At 45.5% G+C, this 27,300-nt stretch overlaps 1 protein-coding gene across 2 annotated transcripts in view; it reads left to right on the top strand.

The window, feature by feature from the left end:
* LOC141129433 (uncharacterized) overlaps positions 1-26,586 on the top strand; it is a 33,015-nt gene extending 6,429 nt beyond the window's left edge. Inside the window, exons 2-6 of one of the 2 annotated variants that reach the window (XR_012241826.1) lie at positions 1,482-1,814; positions 8,880-9,143; positions 11,293-11,389; positions 23,017-25,497; positions 25,586-26,586. Coding sequence is in view for 1 of the 2 variants with exons in the window: in XM_073617467.1 (XP_073473568.1) it covers positions 1,482-1,814; positions 8,880-9,143; positions 11,293-11,389; positions 23,017-23,035 (713 nt within the window). In the remaining variant the exon portion in view is untranslated. Of the gene's footprint in view, positions 1-1,481; positions 1,815-8,879; positions 9,144-11,292; positions 11,390-23,016 lie in introns of both variants that reach the window. The other variant, XM_073617467.1, reaches the window with a different exon arrangement.
* The last annotated feature ends 714 nt before the right edge of the window (positions 26,587-27,300 follow it).

Below are 27,300 nucleotides of genomic sequence, written 5' to 3' on the forward strand. Positions count from 1 at the left end.
ACCACTTTTATCTGAAATCCCACCGCCCCGATGAAGAAGAGGATACCGGGGTTATGGCAGCTATCTACAGCCATAACAACAGTATTCCTCTTCAAACAGCAGCTGTATAGTGACCGGCAGTCTGCAAGTGGTTAACATGGGTTCCTATGGAACACATTTACATCAATGCTTTTTTGTGCCTCTGCGTTTTTGGAAAGGGTCGGGGACTTTTTTCCCTGCAAAATGCAGCGTTTTGCATTAAGTATACTTCAATGGACTTGTATCCAAAACACAAGTACTGCGTTTTTACCGCAATTTTACCACAATTTTGCGGGGATTTGCATTTTGCGATTTGTGTCTTTTTTAACATTCACTGTATATAGCTGGTTGCTAAGGAGCGGGTTGGGAAGCCGGCCGCTGCGTCCTTAGCAACGGCTTACCCGCTGTCAGCTGAATGAAACTAAAAATTGCTGGATAAAAAAATTCACTTAAAAAACTGAATGGGCCCCCCCAGTCCATACCAGGCCCTGTGCAGGAGAAGATGGCTCCGGGAGAAGATGGCTCAGGGTGAAGGCAGAGCAATTTTTTTTTAAAAGGTTCTTTTTTTTTACATTTCACTGCTTTTTTGGTGAATGGGTAGGGGTACAATGTACCCGATACCTATTCACATAGAGGAGGCCGGAATCTGGGGGCCCCTCCAGGTTCCAGAAGAACCCCACAACCAACGGCCAGGGTTGTCGGCAAGTGGGCCTTGTTCCCATCAAGCACCCCCCCATGTTGAGGGCATGCAGTCTGGTATGGTTCAGAAGGGGGGGCTCGCTTGTCCCCTCCCTTTCCTGACCAGCCGGGTTGCATGCTCGGATAAGGGTCTGGTATGGATTTTTGGGGGGTCAGTTAAAAAACAATTGCCGTGGGGGGACTCCCCTCCGAATCCATACCAGACTGAAGGGCCTGCTATATACGGGGGGACCCCACGCCATTTTTTTCGGCAATTTTTCTAGCCCGCTTTTTTTTTTTTTACATTCAGCAGGGAAGTCCCCTGACAGCTGATGACTCATCCATTACTAAGAACGTGGTGGCCGGCTTCCCGACCCACTCCTTAGCAACCAGCTATATGCAATGAATGTAAAAATAAAAATAAAACACAAAACGCAAATCACACTAAAAACGTGAGTACCCAAAAGTATTAGGACGCCTGCCTTTACATGGTCCATAAAGACATGGATAAGCAAGTTTGGGGTGGAGGAACATGACTGACCTGGGCGCAGCAGTCCCTCTCAATGTCCCATGGTGGTTACAGCATCTACGAGAGTGGGCAGGCTCTGCCCCCCCCCATTTATATCACAGGGTGGACAGGCAGGGCCCAAAAAGCCCAGGAACTGAGGTTCTAGCAGTTAACCCCTTCCTCAGTCTAGGCCAGCCAACTACCCAACTAATACACTTGTAGGGAACCTGCTTACAACACTATAGCATTTCTGTGAACATTTCTCTTCTCTTCCCAGGTCTCCTGTGTATGATGATCATATCGGTGTCATCAGGAACGGTGTATGTACAGAGCGGATCAGACATCACTGACTGTAATATGAAGTGTCCTGACTATATAGGTAAAATGGAGCTGTTCAGACAGTGCGGAGAGAAGGAGAAGACGATGATAGAGTATTTCCCGCATTACAAATACACTAATTATCATGACCTCAGACTCCGACTGGACACAGGCAGTGGCTGCTGGAAGCTGACACAAGCCAGGAAGGACGACTCCTGTGTGTATGAAACCTGGTATTACAGTTACAGTGATAAGGATTATTTAATGTCCTCTACAGAGATCCGTGTGAAGGGTAAGAGTCCATATACTGCTTCACACATCTATGTCTGGCCACGTAAAGAGGAAGCAAACACCAATAGGTTTTACTTCCTTTTTTTCTCCATGCAAGGCCTGCAAATTAAAAGCATAATGGGCTAGTATACATCGCATACTAGCCCATTATATGACACTTACCCGCAAACCAAGCCCGTGCTGTCCCCTGTGCAGGCTGCGTCCATCTTCGCCCTTCTTCCTTCCGGGGCTGAAGACTCTGGCTCTGTGGCTGGCCGGAGCCACGTGACATCACTCCCGCGCATGCACACGGGAGCTGTCAGTCACGGCACACGCTGGGGGAAGAAACGACATGGTGGTCCGTTTCTTCACAGCGCATTCGCCGATAACGAGATTGGCACACTACAAGTGAAATAACTCCTAAACGGTGTACGTTTAGGAGATGTTTCCACTACCTATAGGTAAGCCTTATTCTAAGCTTACCTATAGCTAAATGTCACACAAAAGGGTTTACAACCACTTTAAAGAAGGGGCGATAGACAGTGGCTCAATAAAGAGCAGTGTGCATGGAGGAATGTACAGTAGAGGCTGTACAAAGTGGAGCATGTAATGTAAAGCATAGTACATAAGGTGGAGCAGTGTGAAGTATAGACAGCTGTGCTCAAAAGTTTGCCTCCCCTTGGAGAATTTGTAAAATACAGTATGTGCCATTTTTAACCACTTGCCGACCATCCGCCACAGTTGTACTGTGGCAGAATGGCACGGCTGGGCGAAACGACGTTATGTAACGTTGCTTCGCACTGTGGCCACTAGGGGGCGCATGCGCACAACCGGAGGCACGCGCACATGCCCCCTGCTCGCCCACGGAGCCGATGCGAGTGCCCGGCAGTCACGATCACCGCTGGGCTCCCGCGATCGCTTGGGGAACACGGAGAACCGGGATCTGTGTGTGTAAACAGTTTCTGGTTCTCTGAGGGGAGAAGTGAAAGATCGTCTGTTCATACAGAGTATGAACAGCAATCTATCTCTTTCCCTACACAGTCCCCTCCCCCCTTCAGTTAGAACACACAATAGGCAACACATTAATCCCTTGAATGCCCCCTAGTGGTTAACCCCTTCGCTGCCAGTGACATTTTTACAGTAATCAATGCATTTTTATAGCACTGATCGCTGTAAAATTGCCAATGGTCCCAAAAATGTGTCAAAATAGTCCGACGTGTCCGCCATAATGTTGCAGTACTGATAAAAATCGCAGATTGCCGCCATTACTATTGAAAAAAATGAATAATAAAAATGCCATAAAACTATGCCCTATTTGGTAGACGCTATAACTTTTACGCAAACCAATCAATATACAATTTTTTTTAGTAAAAATATGTAGAAGAATAAATATCGGACTAAACAGAGGAAAAATTTTGTTTGGATGCAACGTCGCACGACCGCGCAATTGTCAGTTAAAGTGACGCAGTGCCGAATCGCAAAAGGTGCTCTGGTCAGGAAGGTGGTAAAATCTTCCGGGGCTGAAGCGGTTAAAGAATACGTGAGTGAGCGGGCAAAACCCATTTCTTATGGGATTCATATTCTGTAACTGTAGGTAATAGCAGAATGACACAATTGAAAAACAAAACATGGCAACAAGTAAACCAATGAAATGCCCCCCACCATTCAGTAGTCTGCATCCCCTTAGTTCTTAATACTGTGTATTGCCCCCTTTAGCATCAATGACAGCGGTCTGTTTTTTTAATAGTTGTTTATGAGGCCCCAGATTTTTGCAAGTGGTATAGCTGCTTGTGACGGAACTGTCCCAGCACCCAGCTTTGGTGCTTCCATAAGTATACCGCTTCCTCCAGTCTGAGCATAGATACCAGATATTATAGCCACAGCATACAAGGCTAGCCAACAAACAGCTTGTATGAAAACCGGAACACTTTATTGAAACTCACACAGAATATACAGTACACAATCACATTATCATATGCAAAGGCAGCAGTATACAAAAATATAATTAACATGAGCTAATTAACTAGGTACTTAAACCAGCCTAGGTCACTCAATGCCCACCCAGACAATGTTGTGATTAATCAGACAATAGGTGATCCAATTAACAAATAACCATGGGAGAGACATGCTTAGCACAAAACACATAGCACCCTAATAAACAGACAATAGCAGAAGACCCCCAGCAACAGACTGTCCGGCTCCTACATTGGAGTACATGAAACAGAGATCAATGTGACCAGCTCTTTCAATTAACATGTATAGTTCAGAATCAAACAAACCAGGAATAGTCTTCATATATTTCTTGAAAGATATTGTTGATAAGTATTACTGTGCCAAGTGAAGAAGCCTTTCATTTATGAAACAAAAGAAAAAAAAGAAGGCTCTCCAACTTTCAACACAAACCACAAATAAAACCCAGGATAACCCAGGATTGAGTCCTTACAGCCGTTGGAGAAGACAGGGTGACTAGGCTCACTTCGTCATGCTGTTGGGGATCTGGGCTGACTGCCCAGCATCCCTGGGGTATACAGGTGGAGACTGAAGTCCCATCCACCTTTACAGGAAATTCATCATTCTGGGGCGCCGTCTGCTGTTGGAACTCCCTTTCACTGGTATTGTCTCCCAGGTGCATGAACCCTTGTTGGAGAGGGAAAATGGCTGCTTCTCCTCCCTGCATCTCTGAAATCCACTGGGAGAGAGGAACCATCACCTTCTCACCTAGGGCCTCCGAAACTGCCATGGGTGTAGAGCAGGGGTCTGCAGTACTCTGTCCTGCTGCCAGTACTTGAGCAGGTGATGCATAATCTATATCATCCTCTGAACAGTCCATTAAGTCTATACATTCTGTAATCTGTGGCTGGAGAGATGAGCTGACTGCCCCAGCTCCCTGGAACTCCACAGTTGTTGCCATTGCTGGGCAGAGTTTGGTAGCACTCTGCCCTGTTGCCAGCACTTCTGCTGGGGACTCCACATCATCTGCTTTGGCTAACTGTTGGGGCAGGAGGCTGAATTCCTCCCCTCCCAAACTGTGCAGCTGCCATTGGGGAGGTGAGCTGGCTGCTTCCTTTTCCATTCCCACATCTGGCTGCTGGGAAGTGATTTCCACCCTCTCACCATGAGCCTCCGGAACTGCCATGATGTGGGGCAGAGGTCTTGGACCCTTTGTCCGGTGACCAGCGCCTCAGCTGGGGAAGTTCCTTGCAACTCCACAGATACTGCTGTTGGTGCTGGGCAGAGCACACTGAAGTTTGGCCCTGATACCAGCTCTTCTGCTGGAGGCCCATCAGGTTGTTCTTCCTCAGCAGAAAAGTCTATCAAATCCCCTGTCTCTACAACTGGTGTCTGGGGATAGAGGTTCACATCTCCTGTCCATGGAACCCAGAAGATGCTATCAGTGCTGGGCAGAGATTAGCAGAACTCTGCCCTGTTTTCAGCACTTCAGCTTTGGGGATGGCAATCTCCAGATTTTCCACTGCCGATTCTTCAGCCAGGATTTTGGAGTTGTCAGCTGGTATTTCCTGATAGTCCCAGGCAAAGGGAGCCCCACCCTGCTGCTGAGCAGAGTCTAGCAGATGTCTGTAGGCGATCTCCAGCTCCTGAATGGCCAGAAACTCAAATCTTCCTGTACCCAGAGCCCTTCTGACACATTCAGTCTTCTCTCTCTGTGCTCCATTATTTCCTCCAAACGCCACTCCCGATCACTCCCAAAGGCAGGGTCCCTGGACAGCCTCCAATACAACAATCCCAGGCCATCATAGTCAAAGCTTTCTGTGGGGCTGTCCTCCGCTGACCACGGGCACTCTTGGGCTACATACCACCGGAGGGCTCTGTAGCTCTCGTCCAACCGCATCTCTGCTTAGATCAGACTGCTTAACTCAGCTGTCCACTCCTGCTTCGGTTGTTCCCCCAATAACAGCATTCGTACTTCATACTGCGACCATTACTTACATGGATGGAGGGTAGAACTTTTCCCTGATGTTGCTGCTCGAGAGCTAGAGCTTTCTTCCATAGTTCGCAGCGGATAGAATCAGACCATCCCAGCAGGACCTGCACTGATACTGGTCCTCTATGCTGTATCTGCATCTCTCGCAACCTCCTTCTGAATTCCTCTTCCATGGCGGCTGGTATCTGTACCTCCTCTCCTTTCAGTTGGTGCTGCTGTGACTTCTGCTGCTGCAGCACCTCTTTGCTGTAGCCAATTTTCCTCCACAGCCACTATAACTAGGTCTATGATCTCCGTTGTAGGGTTAGGACCATAATGTGCCAGTCTTATGTTAACAGCCTGATCAAAACTTGCCTCTTCGGGTGTCCTGTCTGTTACGCTGGGCCTTTCGGTTATGTTGGGTCTTTCGGCTCTATCCATTTCGACTAGTCCTGCGATAATGTCCCTCTTCTTACGATTGTTGGCCGGTCGGCCCCGGTTCTCCAGTAAGTCTTTGAGGGAAGAGCGCTTTAGCCGTGCTTCCATCGGTCTGTGTCCTCTTGTAGCTGTCCTTCTGGGCTGTGGGAATGATCCAGCTGCTTGCCACCAGTTGTAATGACACCCCGAGTATGAAAGGGGTTAAAGTCGTTTAGGACATTCCATTCCCGAACACAAGGCAGCTACCGAACACCCCAATCAGCCGAACAAGAAACCCATACGAATAATTGTCCCCCCAAGTACGAGACAAGGTTCTGTCTTGAGGGTCAAACAGGAATGAATCTTTATTTTGAGATCTCACACAATTATATACAGCAGGATGAAAATACAACCTCTCACCAGAAACCTAATTAACATAAGCTAATTATCTAATCCTTTAGACAGCCTAGGTGACCTTTAGGACAGACTTGTTGTCACCGAGCTTCACACAATAGATGATACATTATCATAAGTTTAAACACAGGACTCCTTCATACAATTGCAGGGTTAATTAGCCCAGACAACAATGGCTGAAAGAGAAGCCACACTAGACTCATTTACATTATAGAAGACAACAGACAGGTGGCTTGGAGTTGATGACATTAGCATCTAACAGTATGTGTCCCAACAGTATGAATCAGTCACTATTTGTAATATGGCAAATACAGGGTTCCCAGAGTCTGTGTCTCTTGGGGGGATATGGACCTGAAACCAAAGTAGCATCACCTCAAGGGTCCCCAGGCTTACAGATCACAAAGAACACCATTCCCCCAAATGCCAGGGCCCGTGATCGGTCGGCAAGAGGCTAGCATTCAGTCCCCTCCAAAAGCCTCTGTCCCGGCTAGGTCTGTCACACCAACTGAATTTATTACGTTAACTACCCCCTCCAGAAAGTCTGTATATGCTGGCAGGACCAAACTACATGGAAGAAAGTGCCCTCCTCCGATGTGCATTTGGTGCAGACGGAGCTGCTGTTGGGGTATATTTTTGCCAAGCGTTGTGGGGAGAAGTAGGCTCTATGTAGGAATTTTAGTTGAATAAATCTGTCTCTGGCAGATATCATCAGAGGGAGGTATTGCTGGATGCCCTCTTCCCAGTCATCATCAGCCAATGAGGGTATGTCCCCCTGCCAAACTGAAAACAGCTGCAAGACCTTGGAGGTGTCCAGGCCTGCCAGAACCGAGTATAGATGGTTCCCCACACCGGTGGTGTGGGAAACTGGGATTGATAGGCATGGCAGAGTTGTAGGTACCTGAAGAACATGCGGTTAGGTAACCCTCTTTGTTTCTTCAAGGCATCAAATGAGAGTACACTATCAGGGGACATTATGTCCGCCAGCGTGGTGACTCCACTGTGGGCCCATAACACTGGGTCTGGAATAGTTTGGAAGTGCGACAATCGGGGGTTACCCCATAAAGAGTATGGGGGGACCAGCTGCCGGACTCCAGGGCCTTGTCCCTGACAATTTCCCAAACTTTTAGGGTGGTCTTCATTTAGGGGGTGATATTGGAACTAGGTCCACAGTGTATTAAATTCCTCATTGCGTTCAAACCTTATACCAAAAGTAAAAACATGTTATTAGATTTTTACTCCAGGAGTATATAATGAGTTTGGCAATTGTAAAGAAATGCTTAAATAATGCATTAAAATTTAATGAAACACATTCGATTTTAGTCGACTAAATGTACTTGAGATTTTAGTTGACTAAAATACTACTAAAACTAAAACAATTCAGATGACTAAAATATGACTAAAACTAAAATGGCATTTTATTCGAAAGACTATAAAACTAGATTGAAATTTTATGTCATAATTAACACTTCCCAACAGTGGCGGAATGCCAGGGCCCAGTCAAAAGTGTGAACTTTGCCACCCTGGTAGTTCCACCACTGAGGTCAGGTCTTTGATAAATAAGTAGTCACGGCTGAGGAGGAAAAAAACTAATTAAATAATTAGTAAATAATTGGGTTGACTAATTGGATTTTAGAGTGGACATGGCTGCTATAAAGGACACTTTCGGAACAAAGAGGAGTGACACTCGCATATAAAAGATGCCAGTAATAGTAGTAACTGTATGTAGGTGGGTGCAGATCACATGAATAATGAAGGGTGTGTGTGTGTACAAGAGCTAGTACGTTATATTAAAGTGGTTGTAAACCTCAGACATGAAAAATGAACAAAGCATATTCCTTTATTGTGTGTACTGTATAGTATGTCTCAATTAAGAGAACTAAGTGTCATTTATGTCTGCTACTTCCATCTTCTGCTATTAACATGAATCACTTCTGACAAGTTTTCCTGACGCCAAGAGAAAAATGGTGACGGGGGAGCTTCAGCTGATTGACAGCCTCAGCTCTGTTCCTGTGAGCTGTGTGGAGGGGAGGTGGCCTTTTCCTCCAATCAGCTGTCACAGCTTTCCTCACTGAGTATGATGTCATTACTCTATCCCCTTTTTTGAACGCTCTGACAAATGTTATACATTCTGGACTTTAAATGGATGTAGAGAAGAGAAGACTGCAGATAAACAGGTACAACTTTTGTAGCAGGATTTGTTTTAATCTCTGTGTATCACCTGAGGCCAGTCACTTCACTGGGTATATGGAAGGGTTTACAACCACTTTAAGTATCTGGGCTCCATGCTGGGGACACAATAACAGATGGTGACGGTCATTCTCTTCAAAATTCTAGATCCAGTTCTCATCCATAACATAACCAAGAGGAGCACCTGGAAGAGTCTGGACTTGACTTTGAGTGTTGAGTTCTCTGGAGAAGAGAGCGCTGTGACGTGGGAGATGGACGGGGAACCGATCCCTGAAATATACCAGCTGATAGATGACAATAGGACGCTGATTGTCCCCGATGTGCATACAATGGACCCTGAGAGGAGATTCCGGGTCAGGGTCAAAAACCCGGTCAGTGAGGCGATCCGGGATTACCGGCTGGAGATCGAAGGTGAGAGGGGCAAATACTGGGGGAATAATCTGATCTGTATAGAAGATGATCATAGTGGGAGTGTGACACAGATTAGTAACACGGGGGGGTTATTTACTAAAGCTGGAGAGTGCAAAATCAGTTTTCTGCATAGAAACCAATCAGTTTCTAACCTCAGCTTGTTCGATTAAGCTTTGAAAATAAAACCTGGAAGCTGATCGATTTCTATTCAGAAGTAAGCCTGATTTTGCACTCTCCAGCTTTATTAAATGAACCCCCTAGGCTATGTTCACACTGATCTGACATGAAAGTAGTACGACTTCTGATATGACTTTGCCCTGCTACTTCATGTCTGACTTCCATGCGACTTTAATGAATGGGATCCAACTTTTAGATGATTGTGACTTGTCCTTTGACCAAGTAAAACAATTCCTTTGAGTCTGGTATGGATCTTGAGGGGGAACACCATGTTAAAATTCAAAAGAAAAAACAATGTGGGGTCCCCCAAGACCATACGAGACCCTTCGGTCTGGTATGGATTTTGAGAGAAAAACCCACGCCAAATAAAAAAACAAAAAACGGCATGGGGGTCCCCACCAAAATCCATGCCAGACCCTTATCTAGCTCTACCCCCCCAACCTAAAGCACCTTGTCCCCATGTTAATGGGGACAAGGGCCTCTTCCCGTCAACCCTGGGCTGTGGTTGTGGGGGTCTGCGGGCTTATCAAAATCTGGAAGCCCCCTTTCACAAGAGGGCCCCCAGATCCCTTCCCCCCCATGTGAAGGAGTATAGGGTACGTCGTACCCCTACCCATTCACCCCGAAAAAAGACGTGTAGTGTTACACAAAACAAAAGATGTTTTTTGACAAGTCCTTTATTAAAGTGGTTGTAAACCCTGTACAACCACATTTACCTACAGGTAAGCCTATATTAAGGCTTACCTGTACATGCTAGAGATATCTCCTAAACCTGCACACTTCAGGAGATATTTACAATATACACTTGCGCCAACGTCATTGGCGCATGTGCACTTTAGAAAGGGCATGATCATGCACATGTGCGGGAGTGACATCACGTGACTCCAGCCAGGCACAGAGCTGGACTCCACGACCCCGTAAGGAAGAGGGCTGAAGATGGACGCTTCCAGCCAGCAGAGACAGAGGTGACATCGCAGGCTTTGTTTTCAGGTAAGTGACACATAATGGGCTACTATGCGATGCATAATAGCCCATTATGCTTTACCTTTGCAGGGAAGTGAAGAGGAAGTAAAACCCATCAGGGTTTACTTACTCTTTAATTGAAGAATGTCCCCTGTCGTAGATCCAAGGAGTCTTCTTCGTCCGGTCTTCTCCCCCCGCTGTCTTCTCCCTTTATTGATATCTTGTCTCTTTTCCGATTCCTTCTTTTTCTTTTTTCTTTTTCATCTTCTTCCACAACCACCGCCTAAGGTTGCCAGGAAGAGGCCCCTTGTCCCCATTAACATGGGGACAAGGTGCTTTGGGGTGAGGGGGAAGAAAGCCCCTCCTGCCCCAAAGCACCCACCCCCCATGTTGAGGGCATGAGGCCTGGTATGGTCCAGGAAGGGGAGCGTTCGAATGCCCCCCTTGCCTGACCTCCTGGTTGTGTGCTTGGATAAGGGTCTGGTATGGATTTTGGGGGATCCCACGTCATTATTTTATTTTTATTTTGGTGTGGGGTTTCCCCTCAAAATCCATACCAGACAAAAGGGGCCTGGTATGGATCGGGGGGGGACCCCACAACTTTTTTTTGTCAATTTTGGCATGGGATCTGTTAAGATGATTATCCTGACTTCCATTCAAATCATTGGGCTGAAATCGTGCTCAAGTCAGACCAAAGCAGTGCAGGAAGCATTTTCAAAGTTGGATCGACACAATTCAGACCAGTTAAGACGGCTCTCATAGGGAACCATTGCTTTTAACATGTCATGTGACTTGTGCTCTGGAAGTCGGAGCGTATGTTAGATCAGTGTGAACCAGCCCTCAGTGTCATGTTGTCTCTTCTCTGCTCTCCTGATGGAGGACTATACAGATGAGACGTCACATGTCCACCGACCATACAAACTGATACATATTTTATATATGTATGTATATTTATCTTATGTGTGTATGTTAAACTTAGAAATTGTCTCTACGTTGCATTTATTTACAGCTTCTGATTTGTCTGGAAGAAGGGTTATTTACTTTGGTTCCCTCATTGGTGGTGCACTAATGTTGTTAGTGGTCACCTGCATTAAATCATGCATGTGGTGAGTAACATTCCTTCTCTCTATAGTATATTATTGCACTGAAATAGACAGTAGTCATTCAGTGAATACAGACACTGATTTATCAGTATTGCCACCCTCTGGCTGTGAGTGGGCATTGAATGTACTAAAGGGTATCTTATATTTTATGTAAAGGTTTATTTTTTTTTTTTGAAAGTTCTCTTTATTGAAATTTTTTGTGTTGTTGAGGTACAAAGCAGGGCCTTTGGGGCATACCATGTGCGTAACAGAGTACAACTAACAGTTTACCTTAAAAACTACACATTCCTAACTAAACACAACACAACACAGTCATCACTCAGGTTACACATGTTATGATTATGATAGGAGATATTGTTTCCTGGAGGACCCCATCTCTCTTTTAGTTATCGGCCTTTAATCCTATCAGGATATTTAAGAATAAGTGTGGTTGTTTTAAATTCTAAGCTTACACCTCAAGGTGTCTGGATCTCAGCTCTTAGCAGAGCCGGGTATATGCAGAGGAAATCTATCTGGGTTATTTCCCTGAGGGCTGATCATCTGTTGTGGACTCTGAGTCTGTACACAGATGCCAAACTTTTTCATATTTTTTGGGGCACCCTCAAAACAGATATGTTGCTTTATAGAGGGGTATCATTGTGTTTACTAGATGCTTCCATGATGACAGGGTGGGGGATAAGCTGACTTCCATTTCAGTACTATGGCTTTTCTCGCATAAAAAAGAAGGATACTTATTAGGGTGCGCGTTGCTTTAGCTAGTGAAAGTTGTTCCACTAGGCCAAGGAGGCAGACACTAATTGTCTGAGGGGTAGGAATGGTGGTTAAACCATAAACAAATTGAGTTACCTCCCGCCAATAGTCCCGGATCTGTGGGCATTCCCAGAATATATGTGTGAAACCTGCAGGAGTACCAGAGCATCTCCAGCAGCTGGCTAAGGAGGCTGGGTATATGCAGTGGAGGTGTTGGGGCGTGTAGTAGATCCTGTGTAGGATTTTGAATTGGATCAGTTTGTCCCTAGTTGCAACCAGTGGCTAAATTGGGTAGTCCCACAGGTCTTCTCAGTCTTCGCTGTCCAGTTGCTGGCCACAAACCAAGCAGACCATCCAGTCCAACCTGGATGGATGGTAGGAGTGCTCGGTAAGTTTGGGAAAGTGGTTTTGAGAGATCAGCATCCTCTAAAAGGGTTTCCAGGTCGCCATTTCCAGCCAAAGCTGGACTGATTTAAATTGTGAATCAAAGGCGTGGCGGAGCTGCAGGAACCTGAAAAAGAAAGAGTTTGGATGTTTGAATTTGTTTTTCAGCCTATCAAATGTAAATATCCCAGAATCATTGCATATATCCCTCAAATACTTGATACCCCTGCTGGCCCATAAGCCCGGGTCCTTCAGAGAGAGAAATTCCAGTAATCTTGGCTTGCACCAAAGAGGTGTGTTAGGGGACCATATGGCTTTTACTAAATTTAGGTTTATTCACTACTGTGTGCCATGCCTTAATAACCACTTTCATAGCAAGTGTTAAAAGTACCGGAGAGCCCCACCCCCTATAGAGAGTGTTGAGTGTTGTGAAGGGCTTCAAAGGATCCTAAATGTACTGCCTCCAGGACAACTGACGCATTAGTGTCATCCAAGACCAGCCAGTTGTGTGCATGGGTGAGCATTGCCACTAAATAGTAGGTATGAAAGTCCGGGCAGGCAAGTCCCCCTATGTCCAGGGCCTACGCAAGATTTTCCCACTGAATCTAGCTGGATGTGATTGCCACAAGAAGGAGGCCACTACAGAGTCCAACTGCCGGAAAAAAGTTTTAGGTATCCAAACCAGGGAGTGTCATAAAATATACAGCAAGACCAGGAGTATTTTCATTTTTATTAAATTCATTTTCCCTATAAGAGATAATGGGAGGTTCGACCAGGCCTTCAACTTCAGTTTACACCACTGTAGCACTGGGGATAAATTAAGTTTGCTAAAGTCCTGGGTATTGGAAGAAATTTTGTATCCCTAGGTATCTAATGGTGCTTGCCCATTGTAGAGGAGAAGTAGGATCACAGCCTCTGTGCCCGGTGATCTATGGGTAGAATAAGCGATTTATTCCAGTGTTTGGAGGCCAGAGAGAGTCACAAAGTGGTCCAGAAGCCGAAGCGCCTCAGAGAGCGAGGGACCAAGGTCTCGCAAGAAGAGGATTAGGTCGTCAGCATACAAAGCAGGTTTCTCGATTGCCGAGCCAACCTGGATTCCAGACACCCCACTGGTTTTCTGCAAGGCCTCAGCCAAAGGCTCCAAGACCAGGATTTGCCAGGCATGAAGCTGGTCTGGTCTATATTGACAAGGGATGGTAGAACCTTCATAATTCTACTGGCTAGCACTTTGGTAAGTATCTTAAGGTCATAATTCAGCAATGAAATGGGTCTATATGACGAACAGGAAGTGAGGTCCTTCGCTGGTTTGGGCAGCAGCACTATATGTGCCTGATACATACTATCTGGCAACCTCTCGGATTCCAGGCAATCTGCAAATAACTGGGTTAGCTTGGGAGCCAGTAAAGCAGCGTGGGTTTTATACCATTCCCCAGGTAAACCATCAGGGCTCAGGGATTTGTTAGGCCAGGAGCAAATTGCATCTTCTATCTCTCATTGTGTTAAAGGCTTATCTAGGGCATCCTTGTCCTCCTTGGAAAGAAGGGGCAAGGTAATTCCCCCTAGTTCCTCCAACATGGCTTCAACTGGCTTAGGGAACGGATCATCGTACAATTTGCCATAAAAGAGATGGAATTCCTGCAGCATACCTTCAGGGTCTGTAACCTGGCAACCAGTGGAAGTCTGAATTCTAGGGATCACTGTTTGGAGCGTGGGTTCCACCACCAGGTTGGCCAGTAAATTGCCATTCTTGTCCCCCAATTCGAAAAGCTTGGCAACAAACTTCCGCACATCAAATCGCACTAGCGAGGTGTAGTGGAGCTTCAGATCTCTTCTCGCCTGGGCCAGAGTAGAATAATATTCAGGTGTTAAGTGTGTCCTGTGAAAAGTTCCAATGCCGCCCTTTCACACTGTTCCAAATGAGTGGTTTGTGAGGCAAACCTGGATCTCACTGCCTTGATAGAGCAGACATATTCCCCCCTGCCATGAGCCTTGCCTGCCTCCCATACCACATCAAGGGAAGTTGACCCTTCATTAAGCAACCAGTATTCTGAGAGTTTGGGCCCCACCAGCTCCTGGATTTGAGGCTTGTCTATCAAATGGGAGGCTAGCCTCCAGCATCCCTGTTCACGGGAGGTACCAAGAGTCAAGCCCAGTTCCAGCAGCAAGTGGACTGAAAGACCTGCCGGAAGATAGGAGACCGCCCCAACCTGAGACAGGGCAGAAGCAGACCCAAACATTAACATTAAGTCTATACGCGACCCCGATATATGCGATGCTGAGATATGTGAATAGGTCCTATCCTCCGGATGTTTCCACCGCCAAATCTCCTTAAGACCGAAAGTTTCTGCCCAGAGGACTAAATCAAGGAGGGCAGGTCTAAGGGGATTAGTAGTGTCCCTTGTGTGATCTAGAATGTCGTTAAAGTCCTCTCCAACTATAATATTGTGGACCTGGAGGGGACTATTTTGGTAAGGATAGTATACAGGATGTAGGAGTCAAACGAAGGAGGGACATACACATTGACTATCGCCCAGCGCTGGGTATACATTTGAAGAATTAAAATGAGGTATCTTCCCCCCAGATCAATTAAACGTGTTCTACCAAGCAAGAAAGCGACTTGTTCAGCAGAAAAGTCACGCTCCTCGCATAGGAGGAGTATGTGGCATGGAACCCTTGCTTCACCCACACCTGCTTGAGCGCTAGGATTTTGCTGCCCATTAGGTGAGTTTCTTGAAGAAACAAAATGAGAGTTTTATGAGACTGCAGATACTTAAACAACAAAGATCTTTTCACCCTGTTATTCAACCCTCCAATATTCCAAGATATTAACTTTAAATCTATAAATCTATCAACCTATAACAGTAAGCGAGGGTGGGGGGACGTGTATCCCATCACAGTGAGAGGGATTGGGCAATCTGGAACAGTGGTATAGTTCCTCCAGATATTGGAGTTTCTCCAGGTATATGGAGAGCAACAGGTCTTCCTCTTCTCATAAAACAAACAAACCGTGAGGGTCAAGTGTAGGTCACGTGTAGATGTACATTTGGGGTAACTCCGGTATTTGCAGAAGGTTAAGTAGGATGGAGCAAACAAGGATATGTAAGATCTGTGCATCAGATGGATTAATAAGAAGAATCCTTCATTGTAGGGTGGTCATCCAGTCGTCAGCATCCTCTGGGTTGTCAAAAAAACTGATCGCTCCGTCATGTTGGACCCGCAAGCGGCCGGGGTAAAGCATGCTGTATTTAATGCTCTTATCTCTGAGTCGTCTACGGACATCATTGAAGGTTTTTCTCTTGCTCTGCAAGTCAAGGGAAAAGTTGGGGAAAAGAAGAACAGAGGTGTTGCCATAACTGAGTGCTGGATGTTTCCGGGCTTCAGAGAGAAGCCTGTCCCTGTCCCGATAGTTGAGGAAGCGAACCAGAAAAGGGCGGGGAAGATTCCCTGGGATGGCACAGCACGTGGGCACCCGATGAGCCCTTTCAACCACGTAAGTAGGGGGGACATCCGTAAGGCCCAGGAGAGTTTTAAAGAACTCCTCTGCGAATTCAGCGTGGCGATCCCCCTCTTCTCTCTCAGGCAGACCCAGGACTCTGATATTATTGTGCCTCAGTCTGTTTTCAGCGTCGTCTGATTTTGCAACAAGGGACTGTACTGTGCGCTGCAACTCAGCAATGGAGGCGGCATGGGTGGCTGTAGGATCTTCGGTGGCTGACACTCTGGTCTCAGTTTGGGTCTTTCTTCCCCTTATTTTGTTGAGATCATTCTGTATTAAGTTGCACTCATCAGCAAGATGGTCAATGCGCACCAGCAGCGAGGTCCTACTCTGCTCAGTCGCAGCATGGATCATGGCCATACTGTCTTGAGACAGTGGGGCTGACCCTTCTGCCATTGGAGTCTCTCTAGGATTCATTTCCAGATTGGCCAGTAGGGCCCGAGCCGACCGATCAGAATGGGATCCTTTTGCGGCCAAGCAGGTGGTGGTAGCCGGAGCAGTGTGTTGGTCTTAGCGGCTTTGGAGTACCTCTTCCCCTTTTTGGAGGAAGAGGGCATCTGGTAAGTCACCAAGGGAGACCACTATAGGGATTGTTTGTCCCTGCCCAGAGGAGTATCAAGGAGGCGGCTAGAGGCGACCCAAGCTGGCCACAGGTTTTGAGCCCCTGGAAAACACAAGGTGGACAGGCAGTCAGTTTTTACCAGCAGCCCCTCACGTCACAGCAGACACACAGGCAGGGGCAGGGTAGTAAGGATGTGGGGCTGGGAGTGCCAGGGTAGGGAAGGCCCAGAGCAGTGGGACAGAGGCAGCAGAAGACAGGAGACACTAGGCCCCAGGATACCACAGCTCAGATAGGAAGTCTCTGGCAGCACACCAGGCCGTGGCAGGGATGTAGTGGTAAAAAAAGTCCCTTTTGGATTTAATTAACCTTTTTTATTTGGTTAATTCTCAATTAGGGGACAGGAGGTGTGTCCTATGCCTACATACATTTGCTAGTAGGTGTCCCTCATTCCCATCTCAAAATGTTGGGAGGTGTGATATAGCAACTACTGTCAGGGGTTCCCGTGACCTGAAAGTTTTATCAAGGGTTCCTCTGTATTTCATAGAGACCTACCAGAGGATTAGTATTTCTGTCCACCCAGTCCTGAGATGTACACAGCTCTGCCACACAGCACAGTCCTGCTTTGCGGGTGGGGGTCGTGACTGTTATTGCTGCAGTTTCACTTTCACTTACAGGACTTTTCCCCACCCCCACCCAATGACTGGACAGTGAATAAAGGAAAAATACACTGATTAGCACATTTCTCTGTCACCAATTATTTTAGTATTATTTAGCATCCCTTTTGCTAGTTGGAGAGCTGCAAGATCTAACAGTGCTACATACACTTCAAGGAACTTGTATTGGCAATCATGATGGACTAAATAGTGAGGAAGTGAGGACATGTTGAGGCTTTCTTCTTTTTTCATTGTCACAGTTATAAATCCTGTGTGATATTGTGGACCTGGAGGGGGCTATTTTGGTAAGGATAGTATACAGGATTTAGGAGTCAAACGAAGGAGAGACATACACATTGACTATCGCCCAGCGCTGGGTATACATTTGAAGAATTAAAATGAGGTATCTTCCCCCCAGATCAATTAAAACGTGTTCTACCAAGCAAGAAAGCGACTTGTTCAGCAGAAAAGTCACGCTCCTCGCATAGGAGGAGTATGTGGCATGGAACCCTTGCTTCACCTACACCTGCTTGAGCGCTAGGATTTTGCTGCCCATTAGGCGAGTTTCTTGAAGAAACAAAATGAGAGTTTTATGAGACTGCAGATACTTAAACAACAAAGATCTTTTCACCCTGTTATTCAACCCTCCAATATTCCAAGATATTAACTTTAAATCTATAAATCTATCAACCTATAACAGTAAGCGAGGGTGGGGGGACGTGTATCCCATCACAGTGAGAGGGATTGGGCAATCTGGAACAGTGGTATAGTTCCTCCAGATATTGGAGTTTCTCCAGGTATATGGAGAGCAACAGGTCTTCCTCTTCTCATAAAACAAACAAACCGTGAGGGTCAAGTGTAGGTCACGTGTAGATGTACATTTGAGGTAACTCCGGTATTTGCAGAAGGTTAAGTAGGATGGAGCAAACAAGGATATGTAAGATCTGTGCATCAGATGGATTAATAAGAAGAATCCTTCATTGTAGGGTGGTCATCCAGTCGTCAGCATCCTCTGGGTTGTCAAAAAAACTGATCGCTCCGTCATGTTGGACCCGCAAGCGGCCGGGGTAAAGCATGCTGTATTTAATGCTCTTATCTCTGAGTCGTCTACGGACATCATTGAAGGTTTTTCTCTTGCTCTGCAAGTCAAGGGAAAAGTTGGGGAAAAGAAGAACAGAGGTGTTGCCATAACTGAGTGCGGGATGTTTCCGGGCTTCAGAGAGAAGCCTGTCCCTGTCCCGATAGTTGAGGAAGAGAACCAGAAAAGGGCGGGGAAGATTCCCTGGGATGGCACAGCACGTGGGCACCCGATGAGCCCTTTCAACCACGTAAGTAGGGGGGACATCCGTAAGGCCCAGGAGAGTTTTAAAGAACTCCTCTGCGAATTCAGCGTGGCGATCCCCCTCTTCTCTCTCAGGCAGACCCAGGACTCTGATATTATTGTGCCTCAGTCTGTTTTCAGCGTCGTCTGATTTTGCAACAAGGGACTGTACTGTGCGCTGCAACTCAGCAATGGAGGCGGCATGGGTGGCTGTAAGATCTTCGGTGGCTGACACTCTGGTCTCAGTGTGGGTCTTTCTTCCCCTTATTTTGTTGAGATCATTCTGTATTAAGTTGCACTCATCAGCAAGATGGTCAATGCGCACCAGCAGCGGGGTCCTACTCTGCTCAGTCGCAGCATGGATCATGGCCATACTGTCTTGAGACAGTGGGGCTGACCCTTCTGCCATTGGAGTCTCTCTAGGATTCATTTCCAGATTGGCCAGTAGGGCCCGAGCCGACCGATCAGAATGGGATCCTTTTGCGGGGAAGCAGGTGGTGGTAGCCGGAGCAGTGTGTTGGTCTTAGCGGCTTTGGAGTACCTCTTCCCCTTTTTGGAGGAAGAGGACATCTGGTAAGTCACCAAGGGAGACCACTATAGGGATTGTTTGTCCCTGCCCAGAGGAGTATCAAGGAGGCGGCTAGAGGCGACCCAAGCTGGCCACAGGTTTTGAGCCCCTGGAAAACACAAGGTGGACAGGCAGTCAGTTTTTACCAGCAGCCCCTCACGTCACAGCAGACACACAGGCAGGGGCAGGGTAGTAAGGATGTGGGGCTGGGAGTGCCAGGGTAGGGAAGTCCCAGAGCAGTGGGACAGAGGCAGCAGAAGACAGGAGACACTAGGCCCCAGGATACCACAGCTCAGATAGGAAGTCTCTGGCAGCACACCAGGCCGTGGCAGGGATGTGGAGGGGTGACAGGGCAATGGAGACAGGAGGCCCGCACTTCCAAGCCCAGGCCGGACCAGCCGCGGTGCACCCCCCACAGGATATCGGCTCAGGAAACGGTGGTGATCGGCAGGCCTCACTAGGCCGCGGCCGCTATTGATGTCTTTGACACTCGGATAGGCCCGTTATCTTACTAATTTTGTTTTGTTATGATATTCTTTAGTTTGGTTTTGGGATTCGTTAAGTTTCTTTTTCGTAAAATTTTATTTTGTTTTTGTTAAAAATAATTTCGTTGAAATCTGTTAAAATACGGTTTTAGAACGATTAGAATTCGGATCAGTCGAAAAACGATCGACCGATTCAAATTCTATATGAAGAAATAGCTGGTTGTTAAGCAGTGGCCGGGAAGCTGGGTGCCAGCGTCCTTAACAACCATGAGTCATCATCTGTCAGTGGGCTTCGCCACTGACAGATGAATGTAAAGAAAACAATGCCGGCATTGCCTGGCAATAGAAAAACTGTTTAAAAAAACTTGAATGGGGTCCCCCCAGTCTATACCAGGGCCTTCGGGTGTGGTATGGATTTCAAGGGGAACCCCACGCCAAAATATTAAAAAAAAAACGTGTGGGGTCCCCCCAAATTCCATACCAGACCCTTATTCGAGCATGCAGCCCGGCAGGTCAGCAAAGGGGGGACGAGCAAGTGCACCCCCCCTCTTGAACCATACCAGGCCACATGCCCTCAACATGAGGGGGTGGGTGCTTTGGGGTGAGGGGGCTCTGCCCCCTCACCCCAAAGCACCTTGTCCCAATGGTGATGGGGACAAAGGCCTCTTCCTGACAACCCTGGACTGTGGGCGGGGAATTATCAGAATCTGGACCACGCTTTAGGAAGGGGGCCCCCAGATTCTGCCCCACTCATGTGAATGGGTATTGGGTATCCATAGTACCCCTACCCAATTACCAAAAAAGTGTAAAAAAAAAATAAAAACACAGAGATGGCGTTTGACAAATCCTTTATTAAAAAAAACAAAAAACAGAGTCCCCTAATGTAGATCTGTCATCTCGCTGACACAGAGGCTAATTCGTTTGACAGTTATTTTAAACGGAAGGGGCGGGGCCACCTTTCTACATCACCTGGTTGCACCGCCCACTTCTGATGTCACAGACCAGTGCATGAGGGATCTGTGATGTTAGAAGGGGTGGTGCCAAGTGGCGTAGACAGGTGGCCATGCCCTTTCCCTATAAAAAAAACTGTCAAATGGAGGAGCCTGCAGTAGGCATAAAGCCTCTGTGTCGGCGAGAGCAATTTTTTTTTCGACAACGGATCTACATGGGGGACACTGTTCTTTATTTTTTAATAAAGGATTTGTCAAAAACTGTCTGTATGTTTTTATTATTTTTTGACACTTTTTTGGCGAATGGGCATTCACATAGGATCTGGGGGCCTCCTTGTTAAAGGGGGCTTCTAGATTCCAATAAGCCTCCTGCCCACAGACCCCGACAACCACAGCGCATGGGTTGTCGGGAAGAGGCTCTTGAACATGGGGACAAGGTGCTTTGGGGTGGGCCAGAGCTTGCCCCCCCTTTCCTGACCTACTGGACTGCATGCTCAGGTAAGGGTCTGGTATTTTTTTTTTTATTCTATTGCCAGGCAATGGCGCCATTGTTTTCTTTATATTCATCGGTCAGTGGGGAAGCACGCTGACAGATGATGAGTCATGGTTGTTAAGGACATGGGTGGCCGGCTTCCCGGCCCGCTGCTTAACAACCAGCTATTTCTTCACGCAGAATTCAAATCAGTCGATCGTTTTTCGACTGATCCGAATTCTAATCTTTCTGAAACGTTGGAATTTGTTAGAAAATGAATAAACAAAACAAATTTTAACGGATTTCAACTAAATTGGTTACTATTCGTTACTTTTTCATTCGGAGATTTGGATAAATCCGAATCTCCGAATAACCAAAAATTTGTCCAAATTTGTATTCGGACTGAAACAAATTGCACATGTCTAGTAACAAGTCTATAGCAGCCTCTCAACCAGGGTTCCATGGAAGCCTAGAGTTCCTCCAAAGGCTGCTACGGGTTCCTTGAAACAAGGTAGGGGTGGTGCTAAGTTGGTCTAGAGAGTAGGGTAAACCCACATCCTCATAGTGTCTAGGCACATTGTTCCTCTTGCGGGACTTTAAAAGGAGAACCTACTCGGGAGTAATAAGGAGTATGAGGAGTGTATGTTTGAAAAGAAATTAGGTGTTTATTACGGTATAGACCTAAACAGGTCTATGGTACACAAGGTAAATGTAACAGGGATACAACAAAGGGGGTACAGGATGCGTAATACAGACAAAGAAACTGCAATACAATATGCAGAGATACACAATCATTGAACTCCAGTACATATGGAACAAACATACGGGGAGTACCCAACGCGTTTCGAGATACACTCTTCTTCAGGAGTATCTGATTGGAATCAGCATAAACAGAGGTATGTCTATAATTTAAAAAGACAGTTATGAGCCAAATGTAAAACATTTGGAGTTCAATGATTGTGTATCTCTGCATATTGTATTGCAATTTCTTTGTCTGTATTACGCATCCTGTACCCCCTTTTTTGTATCCCTGTTACATTTACCTTGTGTACATAGACCTGTTTAGGTCTATACCTTAATAAACACCTAATTTCATTTCAAACATACACTCCTCATACTCCTTATTACTCCTGAGTAGGTTCTCCTTTTAAAGTCCCACAAGAGGAACAATTTCCATTTGCTTCGGGTTGAGCAATGATTATGTGGGTAGGGTGCAGCGTGGTGCGACGGCACTTTTATCTTTCAAAAAGTGTTTCCCAGTGCTAAACCTTTCATCCAAATTATATATTGATGCATTTGTAAATTTTTAAAGCCAATATAAAGGAATAGTAGTGGTAAAAAAAGTCCCTTTTGGATTTAATTAACCTTTTTTATTTGGTTAATTCTCCTTTAGGGGACAGGAGGTGTGTCCTATGCCTACATACATTTGCTAGTAGGTGTCCCTCATTCCCATCTCAAAATGTTGGGAGGTGTGATATAGCAACTACTGTCAGGGGTTCCCGTGACCTGAAAGTTTTATCAAGGGTTCCTCTGTATTTCATAGAGACCTACCAGAGGATTAGCATTTCTGTCCACCCAGTCCTGAGATGTACACAGCTCTGCCACACAGCACAGTGCTGCTTTGCGGGTGGGGGTCGTGACTGTTATTGCTGCAGTTTCACTTTCACTTACAGGACTTTTCCCCACCCCCACCCAGTGACTGGACAGTGAATAAAGGAAAAATACACTGATTAGCACACTGATTAGCACATCTCTCTGTCACCAATTATTTTAGTATTATTTAGCATCCCTTTTGCTAGTTGGAGAGCTGCAAGATCTAACAGTGCTACATACACTTCAATGAACTTGTATTGGCAATCATGATGGACTAAATAGTGAGGACATGTTGAGGCTTTCTTCTTTTTTCATTGTCACAGTTATAAATCATGTGTGATCTGAGGATAGTCTGTGCCATCATCTGACCTGTCATCCCGGGTTTTATCTTCACAGTCCAGATCAAGAACATTGAACCTCCTATAACTAACACAGCAGATCCTGAAAGCAAGAAAGAAGAGACGAGACTGTGAAGATAGGAAAGGGGTTCTTACCTTCAAATTATGTTTAAATATATCTTTATTGAATATTTGCATTATAAAATAACAAAATTATCCAAGGCAAACCAATAGTCAACAGAGAGGTGTAGGGATGTGGGGGTGGGGTGGGGTTATTAGGTTCAGTGGTTGTTCCATTTTCACACTGAATACAGTCAAGTGAATACAACATAGAGTATTATTGAGTCTAGAAGAGAGGACATGTGGGAATCTAGGGCCTCTTGGCCATAGCATTGTTTGTGGTAGCTCCAATCCTAAAGCCTAGTACACACGGGCCGAATGCGGGCGACATCAGCCGGTCCAATAAAAACCAACCGTTGTTCGGCCCATGTGTATGTCGGTCTGTCTGACAGAAGCCAGCGGTTTGGCAGTCTTCTGTCGGATAAGCATGCTGGAAAACCAGCAGCCGACTGGCTCCTGATCAGCACTCTCAGCAGTGGCGGCCCATCCATAGGGGGTGCACGGGCCTTTTTCAGGTAGACCTGATCGGACCCTCCATTCACCTCTGTAGAACGGCAGATGTAAACAGACTTGTGTCCATTTACAATCACCTATCTCCAATCCAATCCACTTAAAAAAACAGAAAGGGATATGCCCCTTTTTGTCTGGGGCAGAACGGAGGGCCCATAGGAGTAGAGCGGACTGTGTCCATGTCTGCTCTGCATATGCGGAGTGGACACGGACCTGTCATCTGCCCGCTCCGCTCTTTGTGGCCCGCGACCGGTTACCAAGTCACTAAAGTGGCCTTCGCTCCTCAAAAGGTTGGGCACCCCTGGACTAGATCTTAAAATATATATATGTGTTTCTATGCACTATCAAGTAAAAAACAGGCCAAAAAAATGTGTTGTGATTGAATGCTGCCCAGGTCTCTATTGTCAGATGTTGTATAGGATCTGAGCCCATTCCATAAGGCAGGAAGGGCAAATTTATTTTTGATTTCTGAAGATGGCAGCCTGAGCTGCTAGGAAGAATCTCAGGATTCTGCTTGCTTACAAACTGAAGGAAGTGACTGGGAGCTGTCATTTACCGGCATTTTTTTTCTTTGTAAATGTCAGTTTTGGTGTAGTAGGTTGTACACATTGTACAGATGCCCCACTTCACAGATAAGGGCACTCTTCAGGCATGTTATTTTAAGGAATTCTACATTTTTAAAGATCTCTTTAAGCATTAATACAATCACTTCCCTTTAAATGGAATTTCAAAAATTTTATTTGCTTTTGTACATGTTACCCAGGACAGTGACTAAGCCCCCTACGCCATTTGTTTGACACTCCCTTGCCTATTAGCCTATAAAATGGCCATTACTGAGTTTTAAAAGTTGGCCACCATTGACTTTAATGGGGTTGATATTTGGCAGCAGAACTTTAATCCTGAGCCAAGCCCAGGTACATTTGGCTCATGCCCCATTCTGATCCTTCTGCTCCATTTCTTGGTTGAAAGATATATTGTGTCCCTTTAAGGGTTCTGGGTAATCATTAACAATAATTATATGTTTGTTAGGAATTAGATAATATCTGATGGTGAAGGGCAGCATTTCTCAACCTTTATTTGGTCATGGCGCCCTTGAAAAGTATGCAAAATCACCCATCTAAATTGTAATCAATGTAAATGTTACTTATTAATAGGAAGCCTGAGATGATGCACACAACCATTTTGAGGAAATTAGCTTCACATCAAAAGCCTTCTTCAGATCAAAGGGTCCCCCATCACCACAGATGTTCCCCAGTCACATCAGAAGTCCTCCTTCACATCAGAGCCCCCCTTCACTTCAGGGTCCCTCATTTACATCAGAAACCTGTACCATTAGAGAGTACCCCCTCATGTAAGAGGCCCCATCACATCAGAGTCCCCCCATCACCACAGTCCTCTTTTCACATCAGAGCCTTGTCTTTCAGCTTCAGCAGTGTGGGGAGGTTGAGAAGGTAAAGTACAGACAGTGCTAAGGAGCTGTTCCAGGTGGGATGGAAATGTACAGCATGGTATATGGAATGAGACTTCGTAGAACTGGAAATGTACAGCATGCTATATGGAATGAGATATTGTAGAATTGGAAATGTACAGCATGGTATATGGAATGAGGCCTTGTAGAATTAAGAACATAAAGCATGGTATATGGAACAAGGCCTTGTAGAATTGGAAATGTACAGCATGGTATATTGAATGAGGCCTTGCAGAATTGGGAATGTACAGCATGGTATATAAAACGAGATATTGTAGAATTGGGAATGTACAGCATGGTATATGGAATGAGGCCTTGTAGAATTGGGAATGTACAGCATGGTATATATAATGAGGCCTTGTAGAATTGGAAATGTACAGCATGGTATATATGATGGGGTATTGTAGAAATGGGAATGTATAGCATGGTATATAGAATGAGGCCTTGCAGAATTGGGAATGTACAGCATGGTGTATATATAATGAAGTATTGTAGAATTGGGAATGTACAGCATGGTATATGGAATGAGGCCTTGCAGAATTGGGAATGTACAGCATGGTATATAGAATGAGGTCTTGTAGAATTGGGAATGTACAGCATGGTATATATAATGAGGTATTGTAAAATTGGGAATGTACAGCATGGTATATGGAATGAGGCCTTGTAGAATAGGGAAGTTACAGCATAGTATATGGAATGTGGCCTTTTACAACTGAAAATGTACAGTATGGTATATGGGGTGTATTAGCAGAGATCTTTTTGTACTTAATCAAATGGTCCCAGGCTCATTCAGACCTCCACTGGCGTGGATCTGCTTTGATTGCCATGACAGCTGACTGCACTTACAGATTTGAATGGACCATATTGTACCTAAAGGGGCAAATACCTCCACTGTCCCTGAGTAGCACGGTGCCATCCTGAAGTGGCGCTCACTGGTGGTACCCAGCCTGCCCTAGATATGCCACTGCATTAGCTTCTCACTTAGGTGAAGCTGAAGGGTTTGTAAATATTGGGACTACTTGTATTCCCTAAGGGGGGATGCTGTACTCTGATACACCCCTATGTAGGTGTGGGCCTCTTGTTTTGTCCCTACTCCTTGGACTATGGTATCTCTAACTTATATAGCAACTTTGCTCATTCTGTGCATTGCTTTGAACCTGTTTGGAACTATAAGCCGTATACTGCCACCCCTCTGGGGGGCTGACCTATATCTTGCATTTATTGATTTAGTAAAAATCTTCTTCTAACTAGCTATCGATTCCCTTCCAGATTGTATAGATCAGAATAGAATGGTGAAGTGTATTATGGTGGAATTTATACATTTTCTATATTAGTTATTATATTATTCTATATTATAACTGTTTTTATAACCAATGTAAATTAAAATGTATGGAGAGTTGTACTTCTATAATCAGTATGATTTCTCTGGAATTACTTCTAGTTACACTCAGAAATACATTCTTTGATTTGCTAATTTTTCTCTTTCTGCTGGGCAACTAATCAGTGAAATAAAAATCTATGGAACATGAACTGTGTCTGCTTTTTGTTTTCATCCTTTACAATGTCACATCTGGAATAGTCCCAACAAAACAAAATATATTACAGCTCACCTGTCATTTGTTTCTTTTACTTTTCCTTTATTTTCATCTGGTGATCCTGCCAGTAACACACTTCCTGTCCTAGGGTGACAACACATCCCTCTCTCCTCCCCTTCATAACGTGGTGGGGGATTTCTGTAGTCCACTGAAAGAGCTTAAGAAGGACGATAACATTGTTTGAGATTTCAGTCCAGATCAGAGAAAGTAACAAGAACACCGGATTTCCCGCAGAATCAACAGGTAATTTCTATGACTGATGAAAGTGTTCTTAGCCTGAAAAAAAAGAAAACTAATGCAGCCACAGATTGTAAGAACTGGTAAACTGAAATATACATTTTTATTCTACTGTGGCAATATGTGAGTATATCTGGTAATACATGGTAATGGTGGAAAAACATAGACAATATAATTCAGGGACAGTTGATGCAGCCTGGTCACCCCCCCTTCCATCTGCAGGCATTGGTCTCTTTTCCAGAAGGAAAGCAGCTCTGCCCACCTCTCCTCCACCCCACTCTGTGAATGGGAGTACTCACATTTGGTGTCACTGCCACTACAAAGGAAGACCCACCAGTGTGGATATTTCTCTATCTTGGCATTTTTTTCAGAAATAAGACAATAAAAATTAAAAGGGAACATTAAAAAATGA

Source organism: Aquarana catesbeiana, linkage group LG02 (assembly GCF_042186555.1).
Source record: "Aquarana catesbeiana isolate 2022-GZ linkage group LG02, ASM4218655v1, whole genome shotgun sequence".
NCBI classification, from domain to species: Eukaryota; Metazoa; Chordata; class Amphibia; order Anura; family Ranidae; genus Aquarana; species Aquarana catesbeiana.